Source organism: Pteropus medius, unplaced genomic scaffold, assembly GCF_902729225.1.
Source record: "Pteropus medius unplaced genomic scaffold, Ma_sr-lr_union100, whole genome shotgun sequence".
In the NCBI taxonomy this organism is placed as follows: Eukaryota; Metazoa; Chordata; class Mammalia; order Chiroptera; family Pteropodidae; genus Pteropus; species Pteropus medius.
Window position 1 is genome coordinate 1,121,006 of NW_024352784.1, and position 22,650 is coordinate 1,143,655.

The following is a 22,650-nucleotide window of genomic DNA, read 5'->3' on the forward strand; positions in this document are numbered from 1 at the left end:
ATGGTGCCATTTTATCTTAAAATTGCACTTACATTAATCTAAGTTTTTATTCTTTATTTTCTAACTTAATTTGTGGCTTATAAAATTAGACTTAATTCCAATGCTTAAAATGTCATGTCTATCACAGTGGGTGCTGAAAAATATTGGGTAAATTAATGTATATACATGTAATTGTATATATGTATGTGTATAAATGTGCGTACATACATATAGGTGTATATATACATTTATATATGTATACATATATGTATGCATATTGGAGATACATATATAGTGTGTGTGTGTGTGTGTGTGAAGATACAATTTGCAAACTGAAGGAGAAACTCTATTATGAGCCATGTCTTTGGCTGACCTAAGCACTCACTCCAGCCCAAGGGCCTAAGAATATTTAACTTCTAATTATTCTGGCTATTGTAGTGAGTACCGAGTAGTTCTGCCATTTCCAGGAAGAAGCTAATAAACACTTAATGTAAACATATTTGTTTTGTTTTCAACTCTAACCTATGGAATTGGAGGTAAAGTTTCTCTTTCATATCTTTCTTCTCCTTAGTAACAGTGGCAGTGGCACAGCTTTTCTTCCCACACTTTCCTCTAGGCTCTTGGCTCTTTTTTGAGAATCTAGAGAAATCGTATCTATGCAGGATAGCATGAATTAGAAATCACTACTATGAAGGCAATTACAGCTTTGGGTAGTAGATTGGAGTAACGTAAGGGTTGGGTTCCTTGAAATCCTTCAAGTATGGATCTCTTCTATGAGCTCTTCATAATTGTTAAAAATGGTTTCTGAGTTTTAATGTGCATCAACGATTTCCTGAGGAGCTTGTTAAAATGTATATGACCATATGAAACTCCAGGAATTTGGGTAGGTTGGGGATGGTCCCTGGAATATGCAGTTAAAAAGATAAAAGGTATAGGTTGTCCTAAGAATGTTTTGAGAAACAATGGCTTATATTGATATCATTATTACCTTTAACATAGAGCTACATTTCCATGGTAACAACTGAGAAAAAAGAACATTTCTTCTGGATAAACCATCATGTTGTACAACAGCAGTTCCAGTTTCTTTCTGTTGACTGGTTTTCCAGGCTTGGAGGCAGCTCACCACTGGATTTCCATGCCCTTCTTTATTGTCAACATCTCTGTCCTTCTTGGCAATGGCACTCTCCTTCTTCTCATTAAGGAAGACCACAATCTTCACGGGCCTATGTACTATTTCCTGGCCATGTTGGCAGCCACAGACCTAGGGCTGACCTTGACAACAATGCCCACAGTGCTGGGAGTCCTCTGGTTGAACCACAGGGAGATTGGAAATGTAGCCTGCTTTTCTCAAGCCTATTTAATACATTCACTTTCCTTCGTAGAATCTGGTGTTTTGCTTGCGATGGCCTATGATCGTTTTATTGCCATTCGCAACCCCCTTAGATACACCTCCATACTCACTAATACTCTGGTGGTGAAAATTGGGCTAGGAGTTCTGATGAGGGGATTTGCATCTGTTGTCCCTCCAATTTTACCTCTCTATTTTTTTCCCTATTGCCATTCCCATGTCCTTTCTCATGCATTTTGCCTTCATCAGGATGTCATTAAACTGGCCTGTGCTGATACCACCTTCAATCGATTGTATCCAGTTGTGGTTGTAGCCCTTATATTTGTACTGGATTCTCTGATTATTCTCATCTCCTATGTGTTGATACTCAAGAGTGTCCTGAGCATTGCCTCCAGAGAAGAGAGGGCCAAGGCCCTCAATACTTGTGTCTCCCATATCTGTTGTGTCCTGGTTTTCTATGTCACCGCGATTGGATTGTCTCTAATTCACAGGTTTGGAAAGGAGGTTCCACATATTGTCCACCTCATTATGAGCTACGTCTATTTTTTGTTCCCTCCACTAATGAATCCTATAATTTATAGTGTCAAGACCAAGCAGATCCAGAGTGCCATTCTTCACCTTTTTACCATCCAAAGAGTTGAAGCCTGAACTCTGACCATCACAGTCCCTCATGCAGAATGTGAGCACTCTGGTTTTTGACAGGAGAGCAAAGCAGTTTCATATCAACCACACTTGATGAGATCTCTTAGTAAACTAATTTTCAAAGCAGAGCTACAAATGGCCCTAAGGTATCTCTTTAAACCAAGATTTTCGGCCTAATTTTACAATTAAAAAAACCCTGTATACTAAATATGTCTATTTATTTGCCACTTAATTTTTGTGATAATAATACCTTATGTTTTTATAGATGTGTCTATAATGTAACTAACATATATTTCTTTGTGCTTAGAAAGGTAGCAGATAGAAACAGAATTATAAAAATATAAAATTATAAGTTTATTTGGGTGAAACAGAGTAAAGTGTGGTTTATTTATATCCAATCCAATTTCTAACAGTGTTGTAATTACCATGTCAACCACCTCTTTAATTCTTCCCTTCTCTATCAAATAATCATAACTTTGTCTCAAGAACCATAAGCCTATATTTATTCCCTAAGGCAATATCTAATTATAAAAAATTGTTTGAGGTAAGAGAAACCATGAACAAATGAAATCGTCAGTACCTCTTTCCATTTTTGTCTTCATTTTTATCTTACTATGCCAATTTTTAGCTCTGATGTTGGTGCCATCTCCAGAGCATCTACCAGTGATTAATTAGTTTGAGTGGAAGGGATAGTTTACTCCTCCTCCTTTTGCTATAAACAAGGCCTGAGAGACTGAAACAATAGGTTTACACATTTTTTGAAAAAACAGTCTGTTTCATACATATATCATGACTCCATTTTATAAAGTATGAATGTCTCAAAGAAGAAAATAATATTATTCTTATTTGATTGAAATTTTATGATGAATTAGGAAGGGACCTGTGACTCAAGTTAAAATATCTTCAAAGACTGGCGGCTGTGTCTTCATTATATCCCAATCAGAGCAGAGAAAGAACTAGGTGAGCCCCGAGATGGAACTGTATAGAAGCTGTTATTGATGTCATTGGTGCTTTGTCACTTTATAGAACTATACACCTACCCCTTGCTCCTGAGAGTGCTGACTGCTCATTGCTCACATTTGCTGCTTTCTTCAAGTTATTATTCTCAATCCAGTTGGAATTGTATCACTAAGATTATGACCCCTGGTCACAAGGAAGCAGGCCATAGACATATACCTACTCTCTTGATTTCTGAAGTTAAACACCAGATGGGACTATGTCTTTGCTTATCTCCTTCCCCTGCCTACCTGCTTTACCTCATTCCCTGTCTACTGAGAGCATCTATTAATAAATCACATACATCTGAACCTGTCTCAGATTTTGCTTATTGGGAGTCCAACATGAGCAACCTATAACTCTCATTTCTTTTTTATTTTATTGAGAAATTTAATTGTGAAAAGACTGCGCTTATAAAAAGAGAGTAAGTATATATTATGCTCATTTCTTGATCTCTTTATCCTCTATGACATTCAAGTAACACAATCTGAATACTAAATATTTAGTATGAGTGTGATGGTAAGTTATGTCCTCTTTTCAATTGTCTGTGAAATCAAACAAACACATGTCCCTCAGCTTCTCTTCCTCTATCCACACCTTATTTTAGTCATAATGCTATCATGAGGTAGGTATTATTATCACAAATTTATACATGAAGAATCTAAAGGTAAAAATGTAAACTATCTTATAAAGTTTATAAGCAGTAGAGCTGTGAATTAAATCCATATCTTCTAATTCTAAGGCCAGTATAAATTGCATTCCACTAAAATAGTCTATCTTAGTGGACTCTCTTTTATGTCCTCTACTCCACCATAAACAAATACATTATTGCAAAATTTAGTTTCCTGTAGATCTCATACAGATATTCCTTTGCTAAAATGCTAGGTATTGATAATATATTTACAACAGTGTCTCCCAGGAAAGACTACACATGCTTTGTATTTATGAGCAGGGTAGACTGCAGAGTGGTCCACTGAACCAGCATGCCAACACATCTGTGAATCTCCGTTACACAGGACAATCTGATGAAGTCTGTAATTTAGCTTATAATTATGAAAAAAAAAATAATTTGCATGGAGAAGAATTTCATGATGAGTAAATTCACTGGTGCTATTGAGATGAATAAACAGCATGTAGTTACAGTAAAGCTAAGGTACATAAGAATATATACTAGGAAAAATTCTTTGCAAGAATTAACCTCCTTCTTCCAAAGAATATTATAATTATATAGTATGGGCTATAAAGATATTGAGTTTGAGTTAGGAAATGAAGGGTTAAATTTGCAGTCCTATGAATGAAAAAAAAAATCATAAAAATGATCAGAAAGAGAGTGAGAAATATTAGAGACACTGAATAAACAAAGTATGATCTAATAAGTCGGCAGAGTATACCTTTTCCAATTACAAATGAATTTATGCTAGGTGAGAGATAGATGCATTTCATTCAGTTGATTAACAAATAATTTCTGACTTCCTTATCAGGAGATCCAGATTTTTATGGAGTAAATTAAAGGTGATGTTTTTAATAATACTTATTTGGTATTATGAATATTAAATTAGATACTCAGAGTGATTAGACATTTTTAAAGGATCCAGGGATCTCTCTATTCAATTAAAGAATGTTAATCATTATTTTTATTTTATAGCCTAAGTTTTCACACAATATTATTGCTATGAATGAGCTCATAGACAAAATTCAATATTATAAGAAATTTAGGAGTTTATGTCTCTAGACACTAGTGCTTGTCACAAGGCTGATGGGTAGCAGTGGCAGTGAATAGTGAAGAAGCACCATAAAAATGAAGAAGATAGGTTGGACTCTCCTGAGGAAAAATTGACGAATGGGGTCTGCACAGACTTGTGTAGAATGCTGAAGACCGACAAGTAATAGAAGGGTAAATGGGGTCAACTATATGGTGACAGAAGGAGATTTGGCTTTGGGTGGTGAACACACAATGCAATATACAGATGACATGTTACCTTCATCTATGTCATACATAATATAGGGCAGAAATTAGACCTACGTGTGGCTCTGGAGCCAGATGTAGATAGAGCCAAGGAATGGCAAGTCCTGGGGTAAATATTTTAATTCAAAAAAAGTAAGATTTTTTTTTAATAATGTGGCTGCCTGAATACCTTCAAAACATATGTTCTCATGAATGTAGAGCTCTGTGGCCCGAAAGAAGACAGGCACTAACTGGATGACTCTTGTCAGGAAACAAGACACCAAAGGCTTTCATCATATGAGATGGAAGGTCTTTCCACATCTGAAAGGTTGTATGCTGCTATGATTCTTCCTTTCACAGGCAGTGCATCAGGGACTGTGACAGGAATGAATAAGGTTTGGGGAAACACATGCATGGCAGAACCATAAATGGATACTTAGGAAAAGGAAGACAGTGCTAGAGCCCTGCCTACTTCCCCCCAGACCTCCCTATAATCTGGCAGCTTTGAGTGCTGGTTGATAAGGACTAACAGGTGCTTCCTTTCTCCTTGTCTTTTGCCTCACTGGGCAGTTATCTTAACCCTGGGGCATCTTGCAACGAATGACTTTCCATTTGTTCTAAAGAAAGTAGTGTTGCCAGGAATGGTGTTAAACATAAGGAGTAGGAGAACTGTGCCTTTATCTACCTTCTGATGAAATGGGATAACAGCTTGAAAGTTATGTGGGTTACCTCAGGTGCTCACTACTTCTAGCTCCTTTGGCGCCCGAAAAAAGACTTTCTTAAATCATCACCTCTAATTTTATATTTCATACAAAGAGTTTTCATGCACAAGTACATCCAGACTTAAGTCATTCCCAGAGACTGACTCCTATTCGTGGCTTCCCAAATCCTACTGAGTTTCAGAAAGACGTAAGAGCAGAGGAGAGTTCCAGAAGAGTTTAACAGGATCCGAAATGGCAGAAGTCAAATGTGATCTACATGTTTGACAACCTCGTGCCCATCCTATTTTAAAGTCTCACAGTTGGGCTAGGCTCCAGGATTAATTTAGGAGACAAGGCTGAGACAAGACAATAAGGTTTCTCAGATCTGTGTCTCTGCCAGAATATGAATACAGTCCTTTCTACCCAGGTAAAAATGATCAGAAAGACTCAAGAATGTTAATGTTTCATTGATGTACACTACTACACTTTACTATGAGATACTTAAAGTGAAAGAAGATTTTTTATTTGATTTGAATTATTCTGGAGGCAAGAACTATGACTGCTGGGTAAGAATAAGAGACAGATAAAAAGCTTACTGTTGGAATTGATCACAATTGCATTCATTTGTGAGAAAATATCACTTCAAGAATGTAATGTCGAGTACTGAAATAAGCGATCTCATTTGAAAACAAGGAAAGATAAATGTTAGGAAATGATTAAGCTTCATCTAAGTTTAGTGAGTTTAGTTGCTGCAGGATTCAGGAATAACAAAATCAAATGTATTTTTGATGATATACCTTCCTTCGAAGAGAGGATAAGAGAGAACAAAGTTCATTTGACAGCATGGCTTCCGTTTGCTAGATGAAACTACAATTCTGTTTTCTGTCTGCATTGAAAATATAGGGTTATAGGACACAGCTCTTGGGGGCCACCTCTTTCCCCAAGAGAAGCCAGGAAAAGATATCCAGAAGCCTAATTATTCGTAGCCCGTAGCCTGAGTGACCCTGGGGAACCATTTCTCTATACATATAACTTCACCAATTAATATCTTTATTCGTCTTCAGAGATAACATTTGCATCAGGTTCTACATCAAGACCCAGCAATTACCTCTTTCCTTAATTTCTGATGCCCCAGGTAAGGCTCTGGTGACTGTGGGAGAATGGTATGGAGATAACATAGAAGAAAATAAAGATGACTGCTCTTCTTGGAGTATTATTCCTTCATGCAAGAAGGTAAATAGAAAGTGGAGGAAAGCTATCATCTGTCTCTATGGATTCTGTCCAGTATAACAAATCGCAATATGAAAGTTCAACTCTCTAGAAAATATCAACTCTTAGAGAGAAGCAGTGATACATATGTATTTTTTTGTTGTGGGTGCTTACCTGAAAAATCAAGGCTGCTAGCAAACTGTCTTGTTAGCTTAAGGCTATCAAGAATATTTTTCCTGGAGTAGAAATATTCTTTGGAAAAGGCAGGAAGAGGAAGAGGGGCTGATGTTGAGCGTGAATATACTGGGCAGGGTCCTCATGATGCATGCAGGCCTTTTTATTACATCTCTTCCTCTTGGTGTTGTCCTTTGTGTTTATTATACTTTCTCTCACATGTCACCTTTATGCCAACTCTTTCCTCTTCTTTGTGCCTTTTGCCTTCAGTGATTTGACTAATTCTAAGTTATAGGACAAGACTGTGTGTGTGTATGTGTGTGTGTGTGTGTGTATGTATTCTTATCCCAATGCCTATTCTTAAGAGTTGATGTCCCATTAAAGCTTGGAAATGATCATTATATAAAAGCTCTAGTGGGTAAGACAAAGTCATTTATGTTCACAACTGGGAGAAAAATGGAATCTGGAGGGCCTGATGGTACCACATATGCAGGTAGTTGCCGAGTGATTGGTGACTCTATTGGACATGACATTTGTCTGGAAAAAGGCAGTTTGTGTGTCGCATCGTCAGCTTACACATTAGCCAATTACATATCAATAAATATTTGGAAGTCAATGTAAATACATAAGCCAGTTTAACCATCACCCCACCAGCTAGGCTGTGCAATCATGTGTTAGCATAAGATAATTAAAATTTCATAAATGATCACACAATTTGTCAAAATCTGTTATTTCTTCCAGGAAGACTGATGTATTAATATAACAGTAAGATAAGCAATGTTAGTAATGGATTGAGAGTACAGCCATGTTTTAATTAGAATGAGTTCATTAGAGCCACTAGGTCTGAGAGACTGGTAGTGGAATGTGAAAGACAAAACATTTTGGGTTAATTTGTGCTGAAGCTTGGATCATGTAGAAAAATCATCTGGGATTTAGCTAAAAACAGAGGGCAAAGGGAGGGATATAAAAAGGAAGGAACAGGAAAATGATAGCATGGAGATGACCTCCAGCTGAATCTTAGGTACGTGAGCAAGAGAGGCAGAAATCATCAGAGATATCCAGCCAAGTCCACCCAAAATTAGCTGAACCACACTTTTGAGTAAAAACTAAATATATAATGTAGTAAGATATTTGTCACGGGGCAATTTTGTGTCAATAGCTAATTGACATAATAACTAACTAGATAAACTCTCTAAATATTAATTTATTAGTAGTAGTAAGATATGGATAATAGGCATCTCTACTGCATTAGTTTTCTATTGCTGTGTAACAAAGTACCACAAACTGTGCTGCTCACATCAACACTCATTTGTAGTAACACAGTTTCATTAGGTAGAAGTCTGGTAGGTTTTATTGGGTTCTCTGGTTAGGATATCTTAAAGCCAAAATCAAGTGATGGCTGAGCTGGGCTTTTACATGAAGGGTCTAGATACGAATCTATTTCCTAACTCATTCATTTTGTTGACATATTTCAGTTTCTTGTGACAGTAAGTCTCAGGCCCCTGCTTTTTCTAGAATATCATAGAATTGGAAGTATACAATATGGAGCCTTTTCACATTGGCTTTTTTTACTTAGTAATATGCATTTAAGTTTCCTCCATGTCTTTTCATGACTTAATAACTCATTTACTTTTAGTGCTGAATAATATCCCATTGTCTGGATGTATCATGGTTTATTTTTTCACTCACCTGCTGAAGGACATTTTATTTGTTTCCAATTTTTGACAATTATATGTAGACATTTTCAACCCCTTTGGGTAAAACAAGGAGTGTGAGTGATTGTATTTTAAGAGAATGTTTAGTTTTGTATGAAACTGCGAAACTGTCTTCTAAAGTGGCTGTACAATTTTGCACTCTCACCAGCAATGAATGAGAGTTCCCATTGTTCCACATTCTCATCAGCATTTGGTGTTGTCAGTGTTCTGAATTTTGGTCATTCTAATAAGAGTAAAATCTGTTTTTTACCACTATATGCACTGTATTTAGCTCAAAGCTATGATATACATACATATTTTTTAAATCAAGAAATATCAGATCATTGATATTTCACTGAGTTATAGAGACAGATATGATTGTCTTCATTTACAATTTAAAAATTGAAAAAGAGTCATTTCCAATTTTCTACCTTCTGTCTTCTGGAGCCAAATGCAGTGCTTGCCTGAAGCAGAAAGTTGTAAAGTCTATAAATTTTAGCAATATAAAAATCCCACAGTGTTAGAAGATACTTGAACAGACTTCGAGTACCCTTATTTGGGGCTCCCTGAATGGATTAATATAATTAACATTGGTTAAACAATTATATAATTTTCAGGTGTACATTATAATTTGACATCTATATATTTTATTGTGTGATTATCACCCAAAGTGCAGTTTCCTTCAGCTATCATATATTTGATCAGGACAGGGCTAATTTAGAGAGACTGTTTTTTGTTTCAATGCAGAGAACTGCCATGTGGTCCAACATCACTGCTGCCCCTTTTCTACTGACTGGCTTCCCAGGTCTGGAGATATTTCATCCTTGGATTTCCATAGCCTTCTTTATCATCTATGTCTCCATACTCCTCGGCAATGGCACCCTCCTCTTTCTTATCAGAGAAGACTACACTCTTCATGAACCTATGTACTACTTTCTGGCTATATTGGCAGCCACAGACCTTGGAGTGACTTTGACAACGATGCCCACAGTGCTTGCTGTTCTGTGGTTGGATCACAGAGAAATCAGCCACGAAGCCTGCTACTTCCAGGCCTATCTAATCCATTCATTCTCTATTGTGGAGTCTGGAGTCTTGCTCATCATGGCCTATGATCGTTTCATTGCCATCTGCAATCCCTTGAGATATACCTCCATTCTCACCACTGCTAAGGTGATGAAGATAGGTCTAGGGGTTCTAATGAGAGGATTTATACTTATTGTGCCTATAATCATCACCCTTTCTAGATTCCCTTACTGCAGATCCCATGTCCTCTCCCATGCCTTCTGCCTGCATCAGGATGTGATCAAACTGGCCTGTGCTGATATCACCTTCAATAGACTCTATCCTATAGCCCTGATCTCATTAACTGGTTTCTTGGACTCTATGCTTATCCTTATCTCTTACATCCTAATTCTTAAGGCTGTCATGGGAATTGCCTCAGGTAAGGAGCAGGCTAAGGCTCTAAATACGTGTGTCTCCCACATCAGCTGTGTTTTAGTTTTTTATGTCACTGTGACTGGGCTGACTCTCATTCATCGATTTGGGAAGTATGTGCCACATGTAGTTAATATTATCATGAGCTATGTCTACTTTCTTTTCCCACCATTTATGAATCCAATAATCTATAGTATTAAGACCAAGCAGATACAGAATGGTATCAATCGTCTTTTCTCTTTCCATAGAATTTGTGCCTGATTTATTTACTTAGGAGGTTCTCACCTGGAAAAACGTTTTTTTTTTTTTTGTTTTTTTGTTTTTTGTTTTTTGGAAGAATGGACTGTACAATGCCAATATGGCTGGAATCAAAAGGCCTGGCATTCCTGTCATTCAAAATACTTACAGCCATTGCTCTGATTCTCAGCCTCTCACCCCTTTCACATCAGCAATGACATCGACCTTAGTTCTGATGCTCTGGTTGGTAGATTGGTTTGCTTTTCTCTGTCGTTTTTGACTCTGACAGAATCATTTGCCTTAATGATTACTCAAGGTCAATGAGACTTGAAATGGTCGCAGAGTCTACACTAAAAAAGAGATTGAGACAGCTTGACAGAGTTCCTAGCACTGTGTAGAAACAATTCAAAATTTTCCTGTATGCCTGATGGTGCATCTGAGGTAAGGATGGGTCTTGGACAAACCCCCTAGTACTGCATGACACTAGAGATATTCAGAAGTATATAAAAGTGAGGTATTCAAACCAAAGACCAAACAAGGAACTCAGATTCCAGCAGATGCCAAAATGGCTGGGTGCCCACCATGGATTAGTGAAAAGACCTTGAGTTGATGATGTGTTCCAACTAATGGGATGAGGACTCTGAAACACCTATAGTAAAATAAAGTTCCATTTCTTGCATACCTGAGTGTTTGTTTTGTGTTCTGTAATTCATAATCTTACATATGCTTCATGAAAAAGTGATACTAGTCATGGAAGCATTCTAATAATATTTTTGCAAAGGTAACATTTTGTTTTGTGGAATGAGGGTTAGTAATAAACTGCTTTCAGTAAATAGTGTAATTTTATAATCTTGAAACACATAAGATATTTAAGGAGAGTTCGCTTAGGGCCTTCCATGAATTTTTATTTCTTGCAGCAGTTAACATGACCAGCATCTGTACATTGGCAATATAAGAAGAAAAGCTATATTTTATTAGTGCATCAAGAAGAAGAAAGGTTAGGGAAAATGTTGCACATTAAGCAAAATGTTAGAAAATATGTTGGCAAATGAAATTTCAATGTATTCAATAAACAATTAGTCCATTTTTTAAAAATTTGATAATGAGATGCATGTCTTTAATACATTATCAGGATCCCTGGAGTGATTTTCTATAACCGATAGACTCTCTTGCAAAATAATTTATTTCTTCATTGAAAATGGTTATTTACAAAATAAGTTTGAAAACTATTGACTTAGATCCTCCATTATGTTTTATCTCATTCTTAATTCATCTAGCTTTTTTCCCCTCACTGTAAATAAATTTTCCCATTAATTTTATGAGAGAAAAGACTAACTAGACCAATTGACATGTATAATCCAGTCGGTCTAAAAATTGTTTTAAAAAGAAAATGTAACTAGAACTTAAAAGCAAGAGAAAAAATACACTTAAAAAATGTCAGGCAACATGACAAATAAGTCTAACATAACAGGTGTATGTAGATTGATACCTGGAAGCAGTAAAATAGACAAGGTAATTTCATATTTATAAATTATTTTTAAAAAGTAATAGCGTGATCTTAACTGTCTTATCATCAAAGCATGTAAACAAAAACATCTAAGAAATATAAGAAGATATTAAAAGTACTGTAGTCAATTTAATTATTATACCATCTTATTATGTATAAAATTATATTATTTCACAATATATACTTTTTCTCCAAACTTCTCTATATGATATGGATAGAGTATATGCTAGACATAAAGAAGATCCTCTTACATTAAAAAGGATAAAAAATGTAATCATTTTTATACCTTTGATATAGCAAATTTACTTCTGTCAAATTATTCTTAGGAAATAAGGAAAAATTATAAAAAAAAAGGATAGTATGGCAGAAAAAAATGTGGCCTTTGAAGAAATAAAGCATCTTTTCTCTCGTTCACTTTTATGATCTTGTGATGTTAAACGAGTCAATCTCTGAGCCTAGGTTATTTTATCTGTCAATTAAGAATGACAAAATGCCCCTTGTAAGAGTTTTCCTCTGAGGGTTGAGAAAATACATATCACTACTGGCACCCATATGTTCTATTAATTATATTATAACCTTTATCATAGGCAAAGACAAACATCTGAAAATTTTGACCTGTCAAAACAGTTAACAGGGAAGAACATTCAGCCAGTAAGAAATTATTAAATATATTATAATTCTTTCATATGAAATGATTAGCTAATAAGAATATTATGAGAAGTTTTAAATAGCCTTTGAAAATGATTATACTCCTTCTTGCTTTAGCCTTCAGTTACTCCCAACATAGAATTCTCCTACAACACCGAGGCTTCCAGTACACTGACACTTTTATTTCTGATTCCTTCGTGTCTTCATTGACCATTACGTGCTAGATAAGATTATATTGTTCAGTTCTTTAGACTCTCATGTCAATACTTTTTTTTGGCTCATTGTAAATCCATCTCAGACATTTTTCTCTTCTATAGTCTCTGAGAAAACTTAATAAAACAGAGGAAAATTACCCTTTATGAGTTCTCAACATTTTCCAGGTCTTGTGTTAACACTTATATAAATTAATTTATATAATTTTTTATCATCATTCTTAGGAGTATTTACTTAATCCTCACAACAATTATTTCAACAGCTTTATCATCTCCATTTTACAGATGAGAAGCTAAAGTGCTTGGTATGCAAAGACAAAGAATCTGTGAAAAGTAGGGTTATGGTTCACACTCAGGAAGACCAGCTCCAGAACCTGTGTTCTTAGCAACCAATCCACAGTTCTCTCTGACTGCTCACAGACACACAATGCCCTAAACCAAAAGGGTTCCTTTCATTCTTTTTGAAATCTGGCATGTAAAACAATGCTTAGTGCAAACGAGTCATATGACAAATAATTATTGATTACTTAATAGAGTGTTTCCTATCTTAATAAATGAGACTGCTCTCCATGCAGGTAAAATCAGAAATGCATATATCTTTCACTATTCTCTCTCCTCAATCTACCACCTTTAGTCACCAGCTTCTCTTCTTTCTAAGTCATAGACTCTCTCCCATCTAATTCCATCCAGTCCTACTGGCAACACCTCATCACATCCACATCAACACTATTTCTCTCCTAGATTGTTGTAGTTGTATCCTATACACTTCTCACTCACTCACTCACTCACCATTCCAGTGTGTTCCTCATACTTTAATCAAAGTAAATTTATAATGATGATTATCTGATGGTGACCCTGCTCCCCTTCTTCCTACTAATTGTTCTCAGGGTAAAGTCAGACTCCTTACATAATTTGTAGAAATCCTATATGATGAAACCTGCAACCACGGATTTATTTTTATTATTTTTATTTTTTTATTATATTTATTGGGGATGACATTAATAAGATTATGTAGGTTTCAAGTACACAATTCAATAATACATCATCTGTATATTGCATTGTGTGTTCACCACCCAAAGTCAAATTTCCTTCTGTTACCATATTTTTGACCCCCTTTTACCCATATCTATCTCTCTCCTCCCCACTTTGCCTCTGGTAACCACTAAACTGTTATCTGTGTCTATGAGTTTTTACTCTTTTGTCTTGTTTGTTTGTTGCTTTCAGTTTTATATCTCACATATGAGGGGAATCATATGGTTCTGAGCTTTTTATGTCTGACTTATTTCACTTAGCATGATAATCTCAAGATCTATTCATGTTGTCACAAATGGCAGTATTTCATCTTTTCTTATGGCTGAGTAATATTCCATTGTATAGATCTACCACCTCTTCTTTATTCAATCATCTATTGAAGGACATTTTAGTTGTTTCCATGTCTTGGCCACCGTGAATAATGCTGCAATGAACATTGGAGGCATATATATGTCTGTAAGGATAAATGTTTTCAGATGTTTTGGGTAATTAACCAGAAGAGAGATTGCTGGGTCATATGGTAATTCTACTCTTAATTTTTTGAGAAACCTCCATACTGCTTTCCATAGTGGCTGTACCAATTTATATTTCCACCAGCAGTGTCTGAGGGTTCCTTTTTCCCCAGAACCTCTCCAACACTTATTATTACTTGTCTTGTTGATAATAACCACCCTAACAGGTGTGACATGGTAGTTTATTGTGGTTTTGATTTGCATCATAGATTCATTTTTGTTTCAAATTTGACTACATGTTTTGTTTTAGCTATACTAATTTCTTTTTAATTCATCATATTTTTTTCTGGCCTTTGACTTATACATCTTTTCCTTCCTGTTTGGAAATAAACTCTATACTACTTATGGCTACCATATTTCTTACATTTTCATTGTTCAAGCTTAAATCACATTTCCTCTGTGAAGTTTTTCCTCATCTCAATGATATGCTCCCCTTAGCATACTACCATCCATGCAGTAACAGCAGTGATATGAAAATTTTTGGTAAATATCATTTGTCTAGTACCCACTACAGTGTTACATTCTGTCAATAAAAAGGCCATGTTCTCATCCTGAACCTGACAAACTGGTCAATAATATAAAAATAATGTAATTTTAAGACAAAAAAATAGACCGTCATGCACATGGCTATTAAGAAATCCACTGACGCTTTTCTGTATCAGAACTTATTACTCCAAAGAAACATGGAAGACAAAAATGTAACTGGAATTCATAAGCTCTAGGATCAACATTGGTACAAGTGATCCCTGCACTAAACTAGAACGTGTTTGGCATTTGGAGGAGACAACAAGAAGGACATGCAATGATTTCTTAACTGCGGATGCTGAAGGTTTAGGGGGTGGGAGAGATATCACATAACCAAGTCCTGACATCCATACCTCTGCTGGTATTAGAGTTTCCAGCTTTCTTCATGCATCCTTTGGGAAACAACTGAAAGTCCTGAGGACATTAATTGAGTGGCCCAGATTCTCCTAGAGAGAGGGAAGAGGAGAGAGAGAGATTAGGGAGTTTCCCGAGTGGCTGTAAAGCTGAAACTCTGAGGAGGTGGTTTCTACATACATAGCTTACTAATGGGGCCTCCTGAGGGTGATATGCAAGAGTCATTTGGACTGAGTCTTCAAATAGAGCAGCAACAGGTCTCTGTTCCAGCAACAAGACCTGAGTGGGTGAGTGCCAGGAACAGAAACATGAAATATCTCCTGTCTCTTATATTAGATGCAATAAAGAAAAACCATTAGGAAGCTTTTTCAGAGGACTACTTAGAGGGAAGTTTCCAGCTGGAGCGGGAAACTACCGCAAAGAGTTTTCCTTCTTTTTCATTAAATATATTCAAGAAACGTGGCTTCTCAATCATACACTTGGATTGGCATCAGGTTAACTGTGAATTCGCTGAATTAAATGTGACATCATGTGCTCTTATTCATTCGCCTGGGTAGAGGTGTATCATTTTTATTAGATCCTAATGGCAGGCTGTGTTTACTTTTGGAACTGCTCTCTTAGAAAGGGCATAGGTAATTTTCAGTGACACTCAGCAGGAGAAACCGAGACCCTGGCCTTGCCCGATTATCCTAGTGTCTATGGTGGCCTATCCCATTAAGGAGGAATGGAGTATATTCCAAGAATAGATGGGGGCGGGGGGGGAGGAAGAATCACACTATCTTCTCTGTTCACTTATTTGGATTTTGTGATGGATTCATAAGTTACTATTTTCTTTTGAGGTTGATCTTTTAGAGCCAAAAGAAGCTTTCAGGAACAGAACAACATTTGCATAGTAATTATAATTTAGAACTTTATGACTTAAATGTGCTTTAATTTTAGGGAACTCCTAATGTTGGTGATTTCTATCTCAACGAGTATCATGCTGATACAGATGTAACTTCAGAGCATTTTGTTACCCAAGAGTTAAGTTCTTTGTGATTTGTCCTGATTCTGATCTACTTCTGATATTAAGGACATCTTATGAAGGAGGAAAGTACATCACTGCTCAGTATGGAAGTATGCCTCGATGTTTCTGACTGTATGGTGAAATAAGACTGTGGTATATAAGGTAATAGGTTCTTTGTTTTGGGTTGTGGCTATCCATAAAATAGAAATAATGGTGACTAAGATTTTTAGGTTGAGGGGATATTATAATGTGACTAGTCACATGAACCATAGCTCATCAGGAGCTAAGTGTTGGAGAAAAGGAGATAGAGATAAGAGAAAACAAAGAGAAAGAATCTGAACATTCTGTTATGTCAAATGATTTTGGAAAGGACAAGAGGCAGAAAGAGAACCAGTGAACAGTATAAGAGCAATAAGAAAAAAAAGATATGGAGATATTTAGAAGGAAGGTGGAAATCAATCAGGTGGAAAAATAAAAAAGCATCTATCTTCAAAGGTGAAATATATATGACATTGGAGCAGTGCTTCTGTGTTCCTGAATCACCTGGGGATTTTGATAAAAAGCAAATTTTGATTCAGTGTGTTGGAAGTGGAGCCCAAGGCTGCCTGTTGAACAAGTTCCCATACTTGTTAGTTGTGGCTGGTCTGTGGCTCACACTTCTGGTAGCCAGCTTCTAGAAAAGTGTCATTGTTGGAGCAACAAAGCAATTGGAAGTGATGGTGAAATTCGTTGTATTTCATAACACACTGACATTCAATTTCATATACAAAGAAAGTGCTTTCAACTGAAAAAAGTATATATTTATCATGATTGTGAAAGATAAAATCAAAATCAAAGTTAAATGTGTCCAAAAGTTAGCACAGCATAGGGAATGCAGTTAGCATTAATGTAATGGCTGGGTGGAGAGCCAGAGGAGAGAAAGAGCAATGAGGGGGATCGTTTTATAAACTATATAAATGTCTAATCAATGTACTATATACTTGAAACTAATAATAAAAGAAAATTTTTAAAAAATAAAAATAAAATAAAATAAATGATGAATGAGATCGAAAAACTGGATGGGCAGAACTCCCCTGGAGTAATAATTGTGACTGAATGTAGTTTCACTCCAGCAAAATCTTTCAATTGCATAATTGCCCACTGAGCACCCAGAATTTCCCTGGCAATGCCATGTTCTTTAATATCACATCATCCTTTCTTAAGAGATACTTTGACTGTACACCTGCTTCTCAATTAATAAAAAAAATAGCAAACACTAAAAAGAAAAAGTGTCCAAAAGCTATCAATCACAGCAATATAGCAGCTAAGTAAGATTATTATTCGATTATACATATTTATCTTATTTGTTGTTATTACTGTTGCTGCAAAAGTTTTTAAGCATGCAAACAATTGTATGACCTGATGTTTTAAAGAATGTTATCAAAATTTTTTTTTCGAGAAAATTTTAAACATTAAACCTAATGTTTTCTTCTAATTAAGGAAAGACCAGCATTCCTCAACTCAAGTATAACTTGAAAATATCTACTCTTTTTCTGAAGGCAAATACTTTCAGTTACAGTTACCATACTAACTAATTATGCCCAAGTGTGAAGATTTTCATTGAATAAGATGTGATACATTACTACTGAAAGATCTGACTTTTGGGGTTAAAATTTTCTATAAATCTCCTCTCTACCTGTGAACATATTATGTGGCCCAACATTAGTGCTGCCCCATTTTTGCTGACTGGCTTCCCAGGCTTGGAGGCAGTTCATCACTGGATCTCCATCCCCTTCTTTGCGGTCTACGTCTCTGTGCTTCTTGGCAACGGCACTCTCCTCTACCTCATCAAGAATGACCACAGTCTCCATGAACCCATGTACTACTTCCTTGCCATGTTGGCAGGCACAGATCTGATGGCGACCTTGACCACGATGCCAACTGTAATGGGTATCTTATGGGTGAATTATCGGAAGATAAGCCACGGAGCCTGTTTCCTGCAAGCTTACTTCATTCACTCCCTTTCCATTGTGGAATCAGGTATTTTACTTGCCATGGCCTATGACCGTTTCATTGCCATCTGCAAACCCTTACAATACACTTCCATTCTCACCAATACTCGAGTGGTAAAGTTAGGGATGGGAGCTTTTATGAGGGGTTTTATAACCATCATGCCTGTAATCTTGCGTCTTTTTTCTTTTTCATATTGTCACTCTCATGTTCTCTCCCATGCTTTTTGTCTTCACCAAGAAGTTATGAAACTGGCCTGTGCTGACATAACTTTCAATAGACTTTACCCTGTAATTCTGATTTGTTTAACAATCTTAGACTCTCTGTTCATTCTTGTCTCCTATATCCTAATTTTTAAGACTGTCGCGGAAATAGCCTCTAGTGAAGAGAGAGCCAAGGCCCTTAGCACCTGCATCTCCCACATCAGTTGTGTACTCATATTTTATGTCACTATGATTAGTCTGTCATTTATCCACAGGTTTGGGAAGAATGTGCCACATGTGGTCCACATTATAATGAGCTATGTCTACTTCCTCTTTCCTCCTTTAATGAATCCTATCATTTACAGCATCAAGACCAAACAAATTCAATATGGCATTATCCGTCTTTTATGTAAACATAGATGTGGAAGTTAAACTCGGATGTGGGTGATTGTCTAGGGAAAATGGTGGGCATATGAGATTTCTCTGAATTGAGAGTAAAGAAATTCCACTAAGTTTTAAAACTTCCTGTAGTAGCCTCCACTTCTCCAAATGATACAATAACATTTATGAGACTTATAAGAGGGTCTGTCTATGACTTCATTGATTTGCCATTTGTTAAATTCATGGGTTGATTTTTCTATCACTATTCGGTGTTCTTCTTTCGAAATACTAAATCGTGGATAGAAATATTTCTAATATGTCTGAAATATTAAGTGCAAACTTATATTGTTTTTTTTGTATCTTCAGTTAATTTTTATCACTAAAAAGCATAGATAATTTTGTGGCATCCATTTACATGTCTGTCTTTGGACTTCTCTGCTCATATCTTTTGCTCATTTTCCTATCAGGGCATTTATTTTTTCCTTATTTTTTTTTGTGGGAGCACATTAATAATAAATGAACCCCTAGTGAGCCATTTCTATTGCAAATGATTTCAATTTTTATCTTTTTACATATATAATTTAGAATTGTGTGTACAAATAACCTTATATTAGCTTTCTTAAGATTTTGGGGGCCATCAGATAAAGGCCCCTCTGATTTCAAGTTTATTTATTTTCCTTTTTTTTGCATAACTTGTTTTTGCATATTCTATTTTATAATAGGTTAACATTTTTTGCATTTTATTTTATTTTATTGTTAGTTTCAAACATCAGTACATTGGTTAGACATTTATGTAGTTTATGAAATGATCCCCCCAATTACTCTATCTTCTCTCCAGCTCTATATCTAGCCATTACATTACTGCTGACTGCATTTCATATGCCGTGCTCCCCGCCCCCGTGACTATCTCTCAGCTACTAATTCGTGCTTCTTTAACCTTTCACCTTTTTCTCCAGCACCCCCATCCCACCCCTCTGGCTGTCACAAGGTTGTCCTCTGTATTTGTGAGTATATTTTGGATTAGTTTGCTCTTTTTGTTCCTTAGTGAAATCATATGGTATTTTTCTTTCTCTGTCTGACTTATTTCACTCAGCATAATAACCTCTAGGTCCATCTATGTCATTGCAAATGGTAGGATTTCATTTTTTATGGCTGAGTAATATTCCATTGTATATATGAACCATAACTTCTTTATCCATTTGTCTGTTGATAGGCATTTAGGTTGCTTCCATATCTTGGCTATTGTGAGTAGCACTGCCATGAACATAAGGGTGTGCAGATTTTTACAAATTAGTGTTTTGGTTTTCTTCAGATAAATACCCAGAAGTGCAATTACTGGGTCAAAAGGTATATCCATTTTTAATTTTCTGAGGAACCTCCAGACTGTTGTCCATAGTGGCTGTATCAATTTACAATCGCAACAACATGCATGAGGGTTTCCTTTTCTCCACATCCTTGCTAACGTGTTGTTTTTTGATTTATTGATGATAGCTATTCTGACAGATGTGAGGTGATATCCCATTGTGGTTTTAATCTGCATTTCTCTGATGACTAGTGATCTTAAGCATCTTTTCATATGTCTATTGGCCATCTGAATTTCCTCTTTGGAATACTATCTATTCAAGTCTCTTGCCCATTTTTCAATTGGATTGTTTGTTTGTTTGTTTGTTGTTGTTGAGTTGTGTAAGTTCTTTATATATTTGGGATATTAACTCCTTAATAGATGTATATAGGCTAATTTCTTCTCCCATTCAATAAGTTGTCTTTTTGTTTTGCTGATGGTTTCCTTTGCTGTGCAAAAACATTTTTGGTTTGATATAGTCCCAATGTTTATTTATTCTTTTGTTTCCCTTAGCCAAGGAGATATATCCAAAAATAAGTTACTGTTAGCAATATCAGAGAGTTTACTGCATATGTTTTCTTCTAGAAGTTTTTTTTTTGTCTTACATCTAAATCTTTAATCTATTTTGAGACTATTCTTGTATATGGTGTTAGAAGGTGGTCCAGCTTCATTTTCTTTCTTTCTTTCTTTCTTTTCTTTTTGCATGTATCTGTCCGCTTTTCCCCAATACTATTTTTTGAAGACTGTCTTTACCTCATCCTATATTCTTGCTTCTTTTGCCATGTATTAAATGAGCGTGTAGACATGGATTTATATCTAGGCTCTCTATTCTGTTCCATTGATTAATGTATCTGTTTTTATGCCAGTACCATGCTGTTTTGATTACTATAGCCTTATAGTATAGTTTGATATCAAGTAGTGTGATATCTCTAATAGGGTAATATTTTGAGAAAAGTAAATTAGTCCTCACTGCATCTATTTTCAAGGTAGTAGCACTGATATTCAGTTATTCAACTGGCTGATATGTTCGGTATGAGATAAGAATAATGTTAAACAAAAATTGCCTAACTGCAAGCAAACAGATGTAAAATATTGACTATGCAGATCACAACCTACTGGAGAGTCAAAGATCAAATAAACCTAAATTTAAAATAATCCTTGTGACAAGTGACAAAACATAAAGAATAAACTGCTTTGAGAATGTGGGTCTCATCGACTGAGGTAAGGGGAAAGCTTCCTTGAGGCGTGTTCTGGAGTTGAGATTTGAGGGTGGATTAGAAATTAACGGATGAAAATAGAGATAAGAATGTTTTAAGCAGAAAGCTGTCTGTGAGGAGGCTGAAGCTGGGATGGATCATGGGACCTTTTGAGAATGTGGCTATGATGAAGAGAGTGATAGTTCTAAGGAAAGGTGAGAATGAGAAAAGGAGGTCAAATCAATAGCATCTTGTTGGCCACGGCAAGGGTTTGTGTGTTTGCCCAAAGTACATGGGAAGATATCGACTAGTTCTAAGCAAGAGAGTGACATGATTTCAGTGATGTTTACAAATTGTAAGTTCAGGTATGCATAGATTTGAGTGAGGCAAGAGAGGAACAAGGAAATCAAAAAGAGTATAACATACCAGTTCCAGAAAGAGATATCAGTAGCTAAAATTATTAAAGTGTTATAGTTTTCATTATATAGGTACTTCACATGTTTCATTAGGTTTATTCCTAGGTATTTTATTCTTTTTGTTGCAATTGCAAAAGGAATTGTAATGAATACTATGACTCTATTAAAAGAAATTGAAGAAGACACAAAAAAATGGAAAGATATTCCATGTTTTTGGATTGGAAGAATCAGCATAGTTAAAATGACTTTATTACCCAAAGCATTTACAGATGTAATGCAACCCCCATCAAAATTCCATTGGCACTATTTAGAGAAATAGCACAAATAATCATCACATATTTATGGAAGCACAAAAGACCCTTAATTTGCAAAGCAATCCTGAGAAAAAAACAAGTCTGGAGACATCACTCTGCTCAAGTTCAAATTATACTACAAAGAGACAATAATGAAAATGGCATGCTGGTGGCAGAAAAATAGGCACACAGACCAGTGGAACAAAACTGAAAATCAAATAATTTATATAGGCAAATAATTTTTGACCAAAGAGCCAAAAATATACAATGGAGAAAGGAAATCCTCTTCAATAAATAGTGCTGGGAAAATTGAAAAGACACACACCAAAATTAACTCAAAATGGATTAAGGATCTGAATATAACATCTGAAACAATAAATGGCATAGAAGAACCCATAGGTACGAATCTCAAGGACCTTGAACTTAAAAAAGATTTTATTAATTTAATCTTAAGGCAAGAGAAGTAAAAGCAAAAATAAATAGATGGAAATATATCAAACTAGAAGGCTTCTGCAGAGCAAAAGAAATCATCAACAAAGTAAAGAGACAGCCATCCGAATGGGAAAATATATTTGCAAGCAATGTCTCTGATAAATGCCTAATATCCAAAATATACAAAGAACTCATACAACTCAATAACAACAAAAAAAACAAAAAAAAATCCAATTAAAAAAC

The 22,650-nt window shown here is 35.7% G+C and overlaps 3 protein-coding genes across 3 annotated transcripts; all 3 read left to right on the forward strand.

Moving 5' to 3' along the window:
• Nucleotides 1–1,036: 1,036 nt before the first annotated feature.
• LOC120590128 (olfactory receptor 51B5-like) lies at nucleotides 1,037–1,975 on the forward strand. The gene has a single exon (XM_039847763.1). The coding sequence runs from the start codon at nucleotides 1,037–1,039 to the stop codon at nucleotides 1,973–1,975; it is 939 nt and encodes a 312-aa protein (XP_039703697.1).
• Nucleotides 1,976–9,444: 7,469 nt separating this feature from the next.
• Nucleotides 9,445–10,383, forward strand: LOC120590130 (olfactory receptor 51B2-like). Its single transcript, XM_039847765.1, has one exon. The coding sequence runs from the start codon at nucleotides 9,445–9,447 to the stop codon at nucleotides 10,381–10,383; it is 939 nt and encodes a 312-aa protein (XP_039703699.1).
• A 7,460-nt stretch (nucleotides 10,384–17,843) lies between these two features.
• LOC120590131 (olfactory receptor 51B2-like) lies at nucleotides 17,844–18,779 on the forward strand. The gene has a single exon (XM_039847766.1). The coding sequence runs from the start codon at nucleotides 17,844–17,846 to the stop codon at nucleotides 18,777–18,779; it is 936 nt and encodes a 311-aa protein (XP_039703700.1).
• The last annotated feature ends 3,871 nt before the right edge of the window (nucleotides 18,780–22,650 follow it).

Bases quoted from the DNA above. Each gene is read 5' to 3' on its own strand.
- LOC120590128 (XM_039847763.1), top strand. From the start codon at position 1,037: ATGTTGTACAACAGCAGTTCCAGTTTCTTTCTGTTGACTGGTTTTCCA.
- LOC120590130 (XM_039847765.1), top strand. From the start codon at position 9,445: ATGTGGTCCAACATCACTGCTGCCCCTTTTCTACTGACTGGCTTCCCA.
- LOC120590131 (XM_039847766.1), top strand. From the start codon at position 17,844: ATGTGGCCCAACATTAGTGCTGCCCCATTTTTGCTGACTGGCTTCCCA.